At 41.8% G+C, this 13929-nt stretch overlaps 1 protein-coding gene across 1 annotated transcript; it reads left to right on the plus strand.

Annotated features, from left to right (window-relative positions):
• The first annotated feature begins 4801 nt into the window (after positions 1-4801).
• Positions 4802-13152, plus strand: Tstd3 (thiosulfate sulfurtransferase like domain containing 3). The gene is made up of 4 exons (XM_041667663.1): positions 4802-4931; positions 10194-10367; positions 10454-10613; positions 11499-13152. Exons 1-4 carry the CDS (start codon positions 4862-4864, stop codon positions 11569-11571), a joined length of 477 nt encoding a protein of 158 aa, XP_041523597.1. The 5' UTR covers positions 4802-4861; the 3' UTR covers positions 11572-13152.
• Positions 13153-13929: the final 777 nt, after the last annotated feature.

Genomic DNA, 13929 nt, shown 5'->3' on the forward strand with positions numbered 1-13929 from the left:
CGCGACAGGCAACCCGGTGAAGGCGGGGCCTGGCGTCCTGGGTGGAGCCAGGGGCGGGACTTTGAGTCTAGGCTCTGTCCCCGGTCGTCCTTCCCTCGGCGAAGAGGTCTGAGCGAACTGGAGTAGGTGTAGGTGTAATGAGGGGGTGACTCCCTGCAGCCGGCTGGTACAATGCCAGCCACAGGCCTAAGTTCAGGTGCTGGCTTGGGTGAGCTGCTCTGGTCCTTCAGGCCTGTCTCGCTGAGCACCGTTTGGAACGGCCTCCAGTGTCTCATCACCGTTCTGGGACCTCTAAAGAATTAAATCTGACATTCACTGTATATGAATTTTTTTTCATGTGGTTCTCTCTCCTGAACTAGACAGTGCATCACACCCTTAATTCTTCAGAGTCCAATCATCTGTAACAGCGATGTACAATTTGCTTTTGAGTAAAAATAGTTGGTTTGAAATTATTTTGTTGCAAGCACTGGTTGATGGGTCCTAGAAGTCTCATTTTTACACAAAGGACAAGTTGATGGCTTAGAAGTTAAAAGATTGTAACTAAGAGCCAAAAGCTGACTGCTGGTTAACTTAAAAATTCTAATCCATTACTATGGGAAAACTTGCCAAAGGGGCTAGCTATTCATTTACATTGTGTTTATAGAAACCGTGAATTGGACAAACACAATGGAATACAAATATGCACGTCAAGGTGCTAGATGTGGGGAGGCATAATTACCTTTTAAGAGATTCTCTTCCAGGATGAAAAAAGTAAATATTGCATGGGGAAAAACAGTTTGCATTGTGCTATAATTTCAAAGTCAAAATTGTCTGTATAAATACAAAGTTTCATATGTTGATGTTGAATTTGAAATGGAAGATGAACAGGTAAGAGCAAATCTAAAGGATTTTCAACTAAATTGCATCAGAATAGGACCTTTTTAAAATATCATATTTTAAGACTCACTTTACAATTAGACGGAGAAGGGCTGGATTTAAACATGAAAATTTAGATTCTCTTCTTAATAAAAAGAAATTTAAGAATTCTGCAATTAATCACTGAATATTAAAATTTCTCTTACAATTAATGAAGTCCCATGGCTACTGTCTGGTCCGCCAAGAAATTGCTTTTTCCACATCTGGCCTTTAGACAAAAGCCACCATTCCCTCAGCGGCTTGAAGAAAGTGCTTGTTTGCTAAAAGAGGGAATCATTCTCATCTCTGGCAAGAGGAACAAGTGGCACTTCAGTTAACAGATGGCAAAGGTACCTATTAACTTGTCAAGGTCAATGCTAGCCTCTTGGCTCCCTCAGTCCCTGCTCACAAGCCCCACCCCAGCTCATGAGAATCCTATTCCTGTTTAACACTGGAAATCGTTCCCCTGTCGCTTTTCCTTGCTTTCCTAGGAGACAGCCTTGCAGTTTGGAAAATACCTTTTCCCTTTTCACCCTGGAGTAGCTAGTTTGGTTTCTTTACTACCCCCATTTCATTCAGCAACCTTGCTATCTAACGGATATGCTCTTAGTCTAATCTCCAGAGACTGCAATCCCCATTAAAAGTTGGGTAAAAACTGATGTGGGAGTGTCATATATCAATCTGTTGATTTCATTGGTTAAGTAATAAACAAACTGCTTGGGCTCATAGCTTAGAACATAGGTGGGTGGAATAAACAGAACAGAATGCTGTGAGGAAGAGGAAGTGAGGTAAGACGCCTCAGAGAGAGACGCCATGCTCCCTGCGCCTGGGCAGACACACGCAATGAAGCTCCAACCCAGGATGGACGTAGGCTAGAATCTTCCTGGTAAGCGCACCTAGCGGTGCTATGAAGATGATTAGAAATGGGCTAAATTAATATGTGAGAATTAGCCTAGAAGAGGCTAGATAGAAATGGGCCAAGCGGTGTTTAAAAGAATACAGTTTCCGTGTAATTATTTCAGGGTATAAGGTAGCCAGGCGGCCGGGGTGCTGGGGAACGCAGCCCCACCGCTCTTAGTACTACAAAAAACCAAGGGCACTTCCTGTCTTTGGTCAATTTTCCAAGAATGCCCTCGTTTTCAAGAGTAAGGTTGGAAAGGTGGTCTCTTTCTTTGGGACCCTGAACTTATTTCTAATAAAACACCAAGTCACAAGCAGAGAGAAATGAACACATGGATGCTCACTTGTTCGTGTACAGCTTGATTTTTTTCCACTTTTAAATAATGGAGTATTTATTTTATGTATGTGTATGTATGTTTGAGAGTGAGTGCCAAGTGTCTAGGTGTGTCTGTAAAGTCAGAAAAGGCCATTGAGTGCCAACATAGATGCTAGGAACTGAACTCTAATCCTTGTTCCCGGCTCACTCATCTCTTTAAGCCCTTCCATTTCTCTACTCTTCAAACAGTTCAGAGCCCCCTGTCTAGGGATTGGTGCCACTCACAGTGGTCTGGATCTTCTTGTATCAATTACTGTAATTAAGTTCACCAAGACATACCAACTAACCAACACAATGTAAGCAATCCAACACTGAGACTTCCCAGATGATTCTAAGTTGCATTAAGTTGACAATTAAAGCTAACAATCACACATGTTTTCTCTCATGTGGTGAATCTACAAAAAATGTATATTACATAGGACTGGCAAGATAGCCTAGCAGGTAAGGGTGCCTGTCACTACGCATGACAAACCCCATATAAATGTTTTAAAGTAGAACTGACTCCACAAAGTTGTCCTTTGACCTCCAACATACATGCTGTGGTACATATGTACTCTTCTCCACACACGCACACACACACACACACACACACAGCCCCCCTCAAACCCAAAATTTAAGAGCTTAAACTCTAAGTGATTAGGAAACACCTCATAGCAGATGATGTCACTGGTGTAGAATCTGATGTAGTTTATGAATTATTGAATTACTGGATCTAGAGAGATGACTCAGTTGGCAGAGTGCTTGCTGCACAGCATGAGGACTTGCGTTCAGAATCTCAGAACCATCTAGAAAGCACAATGTGCCTATAACTCCAGTGCTCGGGTGGGATTTCAGAGACAGTCTGATCTGAAGCTCAGTGGCCAGTCAGCCTAGCCTAAGCGTTCATCTTTTTTTAAAAAATAATTTTTTATTTATTTAATTTATATGTATGAGTGTTTTCTTGCATGTATGTCTGTGCACCATGTACTTTCTAGGTACACTCAGAGGAGTTATAGATTGTTATAAACCACCATATGGATGTTGGGAATTAAACCGAGGCTCTCTGCTAACAAATGTTCTTAACCACTGAACTATTCTCTAGCACACACACACACACACACACACACACACCCCAATTAGTCATCTTCGGGTTCAATGAGATACATTGTCTCAAAAAAGAAAGGTGTAGTGACTGAGGAAAGACACCTAGCATCAACCTCTGCCCTCTATACACACACCCACCCTAACTAGTGCATACACCACATACATATACAGACAACTACACACACACCTAACACACAATAAAAAGTACTAAATTATTGAAAATGGGCTGATTTTAGACAGGCGATGGAGGAGCATGTTTTAATCCCAGTTCTCGGGAAACAGAGGCAGGCAGATCTCTGTGAGTTTGAAGCCAGCCTGGTCTACAGAGCAAGGTCCAGGACAACCATGGACACAAAGACACCCTTTTTCAAAAAACAAAACAAATACAAATACAAAGACAAAGACAAAAAAGAAAATGTACTGATTTCAAAATGTGTATTTAATGAAATTATTTCTTGGGCATACAATTTAATATCAGTTTGAGTTAATATGTTAATTTCTAACTGAATAAATTCCAGTTCAATGCAGCTTTTATGATGTTTGGAGAACTAAACTGAGGAGAAAGTTAAGGTAAAGCGAGAAGCTTTATAAGGGGGAAAAAATGTCCTAGCCCACCCAACCCAAATATGCCCCGAGTTCTAATCCCTGGAACCTGTAATGTGTTACCTTCCCTGGTATTTTAGTCAGTGCTATTGCTGTGGAGAGACACCATGACCATAGCAATTCTATTAAAGGAAAACATTTAATCAGGGCTGGCTTTCGTAGTCCATTATCACCATGGCAGGGAGCATGGTGGTGTGCAGGCAGACATGGTTCTGGAGAAGGCGATGAGGGTTCTCCATCAGATCTGCAGGCAGCAGGAAGAGAGAGACACACCTGGCCTCGTGTAAGCTTATGAAACCTCAAAGCCCACCCCCATGACACTTTTCTTGCAACAAGGCAACATTGCCTAAGGCCACTCCCTAAGCATTTAAATACATGATCCTATGGGGGCCATTCTTATTCAAACTGCCACATCTGGTAAAAGAGACTTTGCAGATATTATCCTGTGTTAACTCTCTGGAAGTGGGGACACTGGCGTGGATTATTTCAGTGGTCTTTAGAGGAAGAAGAGAGGAGGGCAAATGAAAGGACTTAGAGCAGATGCTAGAGTCAGCCAGAGAGATGTGAAGGTGCTCAGATACCTGCTCTGAAGATGAGTAAAGACCGGGAGCCAAGGGATAAGTCAGCATGAGAAGACACGAAAACAGGTAAAAGTAAATTAAAATAAAAAGCTTCCCTGGTGTTTTTTTTTTTTTTTTTAAAAATACACATATTTTTGGACACATTGATTTGTGTGGTAACTTCAAAATTGTAAATAATCAATTTCTGCTGATTTAAGTCAGTAAACATATGGCGAGTTGTCAATGTAGCAGTAAGAAGCTAACACTATAAAACTGCCAAAGACCATCTTCGGATAAAGTCAAATATTCCCGGTGTGGCAGTACCCGGTTCTGTCAGTGCTGACTGCGGGGCGCTCAAGAGCCTAGACAGCGCCGGTGGTGAGAAGCCAGGAAGGAGGAGGAGGAAGTGGTCAGCAGCACCCGGGGTCCCAGATTGCCCACGGTGATGTTGGCCAGGCGGGTGCTTGGAACCTCACGCAGGGCGGCGCTAGGATCGGTGGAGGCTGCGCTTGGCGGTGAGCTTGATCCCCGAGAAACAAAAACCACCTGATATCAAGTGCCAGGGAGGGGATGACATTGAGCGTGCGCTCGTCTTTAGACTTCCAGTTAAAATAAATGAAGCCCTCTAGCTACTCTTGGCACGTAGGTATCTGGTGCCCACTGCAGTTTTTGCTCCTTTTGATCCTCCGGATTCCGTGTCTGGAGATGTGCGGATGAACGCAGCGGCAGAGCAAACATGGCACCAAGGTTATTTATAATGGAAATTAATTATGCAAGTTTGAGTGATGAAGGTCACTTCGCCACTGAAAAGAGCCAGCAAGAGGGCTCCGGAAAGGCTTAATTATAAACCCACCCTTTTAACTTACCATTGTGACCCGACCCAGCAGCGGCTAGAGCTCATCTTTTCATGAAATACACACACACACACACACACACAGACACACACACACAGACACACACACACACACTGAGAGCGGGGGTGGGGGTTAGAACTAGGAAAGTACTCCCTCTCCCATTAATTCTGTAAATTTGGAAGAAGGCAGAAGTGAATGTCGCTATTGACCCAGCTGGGTCTAAAGCTCAATCCAGGGCTTCAGTCCTTCCCAACACTCCTCCACACCCTTTTATTTTATTTTATTTTATTTTATTTTTCTTCTTATTTTAAACAGTCTCTTCTTTAATGTAATATTTTCTTCCAAAGAAGCAGGTTTATGGGCCCAGAAAGCTAGCCTCCCTTGCTCTTTTGTTGCTGAAGATGGACTTTTCTGTGCAAATTGTTACCATTCATGTTTCTGTAGCAAAAGTAGGTGATCAAATCTGCCAGGCCTCCTGCAAAGAATTAGCTCCCCAAGGAGTTCACCATTTGTATGTGGATGGGCGAGATGGAGACAGATACAAGTATGCAACCCAATCCAGAGTAAATCTTGACTTGAACACCCTGCTAGAGGAAGGGGCCGTTGTGTATTTGTTTTGCTTCTTTTTGAGACAGAGTTTTTCTCTGTAGCTTTGGAGTTTGTCCTGAAACTCTCTTTGTAGACCAGACTGGCCTCAAACTCACAGAGACCCACCTGCTTCTGCCTCCTGAGTGCTAGGATTAAAGGTAGGTGCCATCACTGCCTCGCACTTTCCGTATTTTAAAAGGTACACAAATCGTGCATAGTTATATTCTCACTAAAACAAAGCAAACAAAAGAATAGCAGAGCCACAGATCTCCTTTAAATACTCGAATCCCACTCCTCAGATATGGACGATAATGGCTCTTTTAAGTTTTTCTATGGTTACCCATAGATAAAAGTTTGTATTATATGTGTGTATTGTGTATATACTTCTATATTTTGACTCACGTAAGTATTTAGCTTTTAAAAGCTGCATGTTTTCCATAGTGGGAATGTACTACAGTTTACTAACCAGTCACTTGTAAAAAATTTAAGTCCCAAATTTTATTATAAAATTATTTGATAATCATTGTGTAATCTGCCTGGTGCACACAAACAGGTATTTTAGTAGAATGGATTAGAAGCAGAATTGTTAAAGGGAAATGTCAAGAAATATTAAATAGATATGAAAGGAGAGTAAATGTTCCCTGTAAAGATGAAGGGAGAGGTATTTCTTTCAGAAGGAGCAGTGTGGTATAATTATGAAAACAGGAATAATTATTAATCGCACTGTGTATACACTAATATTATTTAAATCCAACAGCATATATTCAATAGTTTTCTCAGTGCTGTAACATAATACCAGACAAAAGCAAATTCAGAAAGGGTTTATTTTGGCTCATGGCTTGAGAAGGGATATATATAATATAATAAATATAATATAATTTATATGTATTCTCCAAAACTTAAGGCTCAGACATCTTTTTCTTCAGTGTCAGAACTGTTGAATACTTCTTTGGTTGAACACCAGACCAAGTGGTCAATTTACAAGTAGAGGATATGGTACACAAAACACCTACCGCTTGATGCAAATAAATAATATGTAGTGCAGGCTCATGCCATAAGATACTTACACTGCTGCATCAGCTTTTGATGACTGAATGGAAGAGCAATAAAGCCTGTCTTTATTTCCTACTACCTCAAAAGAGAGCATAGCTGAATTATAGGAAGTTAAGTCAGTCTGATGATTACAAGGAAAAAATTAACTTTGATCCAGTTTCAAGAGTTGCTTGCTGTGGGTACATTTTCCATGTTGGTAAGCAGGGCTAGAACCAAGCTTAATATAATTTATGAATTACATAGTTTTCTAGTTTCTTACCATAACATATAGAAAATGTATGGATTTAGCCTGCTGTCTCTAATTTGAATAGGTTGATTCCAAACTTTTAAAAATATAATTCTGGGGGCTGGAGAGATGGCTCAGAGCTTAAGAGCACTGACTGCTCTTCCAGAGGTCCGGAGTTCAATTCCCAGCAACCAAATGGTGGCCCACAGGCATCTGTAATGAGATCTGGTGCTGTCTTTTGGCAAGCGTATATATATATATATATACTAAATAAATAAATTTTAAAAGATGTTCAAAAATATAATTCTGAGGGCTGGAGAGATGGTTCAGTGGCTAAGAGTTTATACTGCTCCTGAAGAAGCCCTGAGTTTAGTTACCAGCATCCACTTGGGGCACCTCCCAACCACAGGTAATTTCAGCTCCAAGGCACATGACACCTTCTTCTGACTTCCAAGAGTACCTGGAGAGACCTCTTCACATGTACACACAGATCCATAGAAAAATAAACCCTTGACTGGAGAGATGGCTCAGCGGTTAAGAGCACTGAGTTCAGTTCCCACCGCCAATGTCAGGAGGCTCACAAGTGCTTCCAACTCCAGCTTCTGGGAATAGATACATGTGACCTCTGCACACATATGCTAGACACATACACAGGGGGAAAGCACCTTAAAAGTTAAATAAAATTGTTTAAAATATCATCTTGGGGCTACAAGACAGCTTAGTGGGTAAAGCTGCTTGCTACGCAAGACTGGTGACCTAACTTTGATCCTGGAACCCAAAAAAAGATGGAAGAACAGACTTCTCGTCAAAGCTGTAATGTCATCCCCACACGTGATCCTGTAGGAAAGATTTCTAAAAGCAGAGCCATGAGGGGAAAAAGAAGATGCAAACTTAAAATGTTATTACGCTAATTTCCTTCAAAAGATCTATTAAAACTTTAGGCTCAGCACTTGGGAGCTTGAGGCAGGCAGATATCTGTGAGTTCGAGGCCAGCCTGATCTACATAGTGATTTCCAGGATATGCAGGGCTATGTTGAGAGTTCTTGTCTTAAACAAAACGAAACAAAACTATGTGTGTGTGTGTGTGTGTGTGTGTGTGTATTTATGTGTAAGGGTAATTTGTCCACATGTATGTCTCACCTACGTGCTTGGTGCCTGAAGAGGGGGGAAAGGTGGTCCTGGATCCCTCAGAATTAAAGTTACAGACTGTTTTGAGCAGCCATCAAATCTTGGAATCAAACTCAGGTCCTCTGGAAGAGCAGTAAGTGCTCTTTTTTTGTTTTGTTTTGTTTTAGAGTTTTGGTTTTTCAAGACAGGGTTAACCACTCTAGCCCTCCTTTAAGAGTTCTTATTGGAAATGTGTGAGAAAATCCATTTCCTCAGACCTTCGCCAGTATTTGGTATAATCGAAGCTTCACTGGTTTGATGCAAAGTTTTAACACTTATACTCCCCCACCCACCTTTTTGGTTTTTGTTTTTTGAGACAGGGTTTCTCTATGTAGCCCTGGCTATCCTGGAACTTGCTCTGTAGACCAGGCTGACCTTGAACTCACAGAGACCCACCTGCCCTACCTTCCAATTGCTGGGATTAAAGTTGTACACCACCATGTCTGGCAGGGACAAATCTTTATTAAAGGTTTATGTGGGAGGAGCCAATCCACTGTAGGTGTGCCACCCTGAGCAGGTAAATGTGGTAATAAGCAAGCAGGTTGAGCAAGCCATGGAGAACAAGACAATATGTAGCAATCCTCCATGGCTTCTGTTCAGTAACTGCCTCCAGATTCCTGTCCTCAGTTCATGCCCCTGGCTTCCCTCAGTGATGAATTTAGGAGCTATAAGGTGAAACAAACCCTTTCTTCCCCAAGTTACTTTTGGCCAAGGTGTTTTTATCACAACAGCAGAAACCGTATGATATGCAAGTTCCTATTCTTATTTGCAAAGGGAAATGAAGTTAAATTTTTCCTCATATTGTCACTTGAGTTACAAATGGGATTAGCAAATTATACCCATAACAATTATTAAATGTCTCATATGTTTCAAAGCTCTTGCTAGCTAAAGGGGTTTTGAGGGCCTACGAAGAGGCTGAAGGCCAGCTATGAAGCACACAGAGCAAGTTGGCAGGCCGCGTTGTGTTGCTCAGTCAGAACGTGTGCACACTGGCAAACGTTTTTCTGTGCTCTGCTCACAACCCTTTCTCTTCTCAAGTATGTTAGGGCTGAGCCAGGGGCCTCATATTAGAAGCAGGCACTTTACTACTGATCTGCCTCCCCTCACAAATAGCTTCTGATACCAAATGTATAGTTTTTCTACACCAAGCTAATTCTCTATTTGAGTCTTAAAATTTAATTCTGAACCAACTACCCAGAGTTACTGAAGACACCAGACAAAACTGTGCCAACTTTAGACACCATTCCCAAATTCATGCTTCCCACATTTCTGACCAACGGAATATAAATCAGAACTTCCCATGACCCCTTCTCCTTTGTCAATAATTCACTAATGGAACTCAGTTAAGCATTTCTATCAGTTTATTTTCAATGATTTATTAAAGAATACAGACGGAGAACCTACTGAAGAAGCCATGGTAGGAGATCTAGAAGAATCTAGAAGAGTGTTTCCCTCTTCATGGAACTGAGGTGTGGCATGTTCCCAGTGCGTAGATGTGTTAGCCCAGTATCTCCAAACCCTATAGATGAAAGATTTTAATGGAAGCGTCATAACGGAAGCACTGTTGACTGCTAGGTCAGTCTTCTAGCCTTGCTCCACTGCACAGAAGTCCAGGCATGAAAGATCCAAGTTGTTCTCACGGCTTAGTCTTTTGGGCGATCAGTGCTACCCTGAAGCTGTCTAGGGCACCAGAGCCAACCTCATTCAAACAAAAGTATCTTTTCCTCCCATTCCCAGGAGTTCTATGTACTTCCAGGTCAGGAAGCAAGAACAGAGTATGTATCCAGAGTTTGTTAAAGCAAAAAGGTGAAGTCAGTTATGTTATCTAACTATAACCTACTTATAGCTGTTAATACCAATGTCACTTAAGTCTGAATTTTTTTTTATAGGTTTGAAGTCAATATGGGGAAGCAGCCAACATTTTTGCTCTGCTCTTTCTAAGGGTGTCACATATAGGGAACTAAAAAACCTGTTGAGCTCCAAAAACATTATGTTAATTGATGTTAGAGATACGTGGGAAGTTCTTGAGCATGGAAAAATACCTGGATCGATCAACATACCATGTAAGTGCTATGTGTTTTAAACAGGTCTATTCATAATAAGTGATTGTATCCCAAACTTAATTAACTGTGTCACCACTTTCTTCCAGTGGATGAGGTGGGGGAAGCTCTACAGATGAACTCAAGGGATTTCAAAGAGAAGTACCATGAAGTGAAGCCATCCAAATCCGACAGTCTAGTGTTTTCTTGTTTTGCTGGAGTAAGAAGTAAGAAGGCTATGGACACAGCAATATCACTGGGCTTTAACAGGTAGACTGAGCACTAGATTGCAATTTTTTTTTTTTTTTGGTTTTTTGAGACAGGGTTTCTCTGTGGTTTTGGAGCCTGTCCTGGAACTAGCTCTTGTAGACCAGGCTGGTCTCGAACTCACAGAGATCCGCCTGCCTCTGCCTCCCGAGTGCTGGGATTAAAGGCGTGCGCCACCACCGCCCGGCCTAGATTGCAATATTAATCAGACATTTGGGATGATGGGGCTATTGCCCAGCGGTGGTATAATTGCCTAGGATGTGAAAAGCCCCGGATGCAACCCCTGGCATAACAAAAATAAACATCTGTTAGTCTACTTAAGAATCTCTTGGGGAGGGGGCAGGGCTGGAGAGATTTCTCAGTGGTTAAGAGCATTGTCTGCAATTCCAGAGGATCCAGGTTTGACTCCTAGCACGCACATGGCACCTCACAGCTGTCTGTAATTTCAGTTCCAGGAGGTCTGATGCCCTCATCTGTCCTCTTTGAGCACTAGCCATGCATGTGGTGTACAGACACATAGGCAGACAAAACACCTACACACATATGGAACAAAAATTTAAAGTCAATCAGAGCTACATGATATTTGTGTCAGAAAAAAAAGAGTATCTTGGAGCTGGTAATAGAATTCAGTGGTGAACCATGTTCCTCACATGCCCAAGTCCCTGGATTTAATCCCTACTACTGCAAGGGTAAAACAAAACAAAACAACAAAAAACCCCATACTGTTAATAAAGGCAGTATAGAGACCAAGGGCATGTGTCTTTCCCACCTACTAAAAACCAACGATTTTGAAAAGCAGTATAGAACTAGATAGTAAGGTGAGTAGCTATTGCAAAGTTCCTCCCGATCTTCTGCTATGAAATATAACCCTATTTTGTATGTTTTCAGTGTTCAACACTATGCTGGGGGATGGAAAGAATGGGTAACCTATGAAATTTCCGAGAAGAAACAAGAAAATTGAGTTCTGGAATAAGAGAACTCTGTCCTGTGTTCATACATCCAAGGACAGTGGATGAAGCAAAAGAAATCTCCAGTCTCGGCACCAAAGGATATGCTCAGCAACTGTTTTCCTCCTCTGTGCACTGAAGAGACTGCTCCCCTGAACACTTTCAGAGTCTACTGAGAACTGTGATAATATGAATTGCCATTGACATATACAGATTCTACAGTTAATTTTTTTTTTTTTTTTTTGGTTTTTCCAGACAGGGTTTCTCTGTGGCTTTAGAGCCTGTCCTAGAACTAGCTCTATAGACCAGGCTGGTCTCGAACTCACAGAGATCCGCCTGCCTCTGCCTCCCGAGTGCTGGGATTAAAGGCGTGCGCCACCATCGCCCGGCTCTACAGTTAATTTTTAAGTGTTTGGTATTCCAAAGAATCAGGTAGCTTGTGTGACCTAATCATGTGCAGTCATGTTATAAGCAGGCGTGTTAACAAGCAGTCCCGATCTTAAACAATAACTAAGCATTGGTTTTAGGCCCATACTTGTAGTTCCCATACTCAGTAGATTGAGAAAGGCAGATTGCTGTAAATTTGAGGCCAGGCTATAAATTTGATATTCTGTTACAAAAGAAAAGAAAAGGAAAGAAAAAGATCTGGGGTCCAGAGACATAAACTCTGAACAGGAGGGGCTGGAGAGATGGCTCAGAGGTTAAGAGCATTGCCTGCTCTTCCAAAGGTCCTGAGTTCAATTCCCAGCAACCACATGGTGGCTCACAACCATCTGTAATGGGGTCTGGTGCCTTCTTCTGGCCTTTGGGCATACACACAGACAGAACATTGTATACATAATTAATAAATAAATATTAAAAAAAAAAAGAAAACTCTGAACAGGAAAACACATTCACAGTGTCTGAAGACTCAGGACATGTGGCCAGAATAGAAAAAATGTAACTAATTTTAAAACTTCAGGTCAGGGGCTGGAGAGATGGCTCAGTGGTTAAGAGCATTGCCTGCTCTTCCAAAGGTCCTGAGTTCAATTCCCAGCAACCACATGGTGGCTCACAACCATCTGTAAAGAGGTCTGGTGCCCTCTTCTGGCCTTCAGGCATACAGACAGAATATTGTATACATAATAAATAAATAAATATTAAAAAACTTCAGGTCAATGTGAGGATAAAAGTTGCATGGGTTATGATTGTGGAAGGCAAACGAACCTGGAAGAGGTCAGGAAATTTTGTAGGCTAGTAGATTGTCTATGGTATGACTGAATTGTCAGGAGTATGCGTGTCAAACCCCATCAAAGCAAACACAAAGACATGGTATTACAAGAAATATACCTCAATTTGAAAACTAATAAAAACAAATATTTATACCATCTTGACTCCTTCTAGGGTGCAATGTATGTTTTTAGAATGTTAAATTATATGCTTGTTAGTGTGCTGGCTTAATAGGAACAAAGTAAACTTGTGTTTTCTTGTTTTTTTAAGATTTAATTGTTATGCAGATGAAAGGTTTTCCCTCTTAAGGGACTACTTCTTACTTCTACTGATACATCACACTCCATCCTACATAGAGGAAGCCCAGGAAACCAGCTACAGCCTGGATCAGCATAAATGGTGGCCTGCCACCAATCAGTTTATGGTCGTCTAGATCAATACAATAGAAAATCTAAAGAAAAGAAAATATATCACTAGGGAGGGGAAACTTCCATTCTGTCAGTGTGGTGGTTTTAATTTAATTGGCCCCCTAAGCTCACAGGGAGTGGCACTACTGGGAGGTGTGACCTTGTTGGAGGAAGTGTGTCACTGTGGGGGATGGGCTTTGATTTCTTTTGCTCAAGCAGTCCTCAGTTTGACACAAAGTCCATTTCCTTTTGCCTTCTGATCAAGATATATCTAGCACCATGTCTACCCGCATGCTGCCATGCTCCCCACCACAATGATAACGGACTGAGTTAGCGAGCCACCATAATTAAATGTTTTCCTGCTCCAGCCCCTACCTAGGGTTCCAAAGATAAAACGCTTCTCAGGAGCAGAGGGGGTAAAAGATCTCTGTAACTTCACACACAATCTGAGGACCATGCTCCTTATTGTTCTGTGTTTACCCTAATAATCCTGTCCTACTTCTAATCCCTCCTAGCTTTTTTCTTCCTTTCCTACACTCTTATCCTTTTACATGTCTAATTTCTGCCAGCTACTGCCTCTTTAGTCTTGCCTCTCAAAATCTCTTTCCCCAGAGGCTTTGAAGCAAAAGAGTTTGCTTTTCACCGCGCTAAGGGCAGGGCCATTACCAAGGCAACACAAGGGTCCAAGGTTACAGAAGTGAAACTGTGACCAGAGGGTGGGAGTACAGTTAGATAAGCTTTGAGACTTGGGTCTTT

The sequence above is a fragment of the Microtus oregoni genome, unplaced genomic scaffold, assembly GCF_018167655.1.
Source record: "Microtus oregoni isolate MIOR12 unplaced genomic scaffold, Mior012 000017F_ref0000208, whole genome shotgun sequence".
NCBI lineage: Eukaryota > Metazoa > Chordata > Mammalia > Rodentia > Cricetidae > Microtus > Microtus oregoni.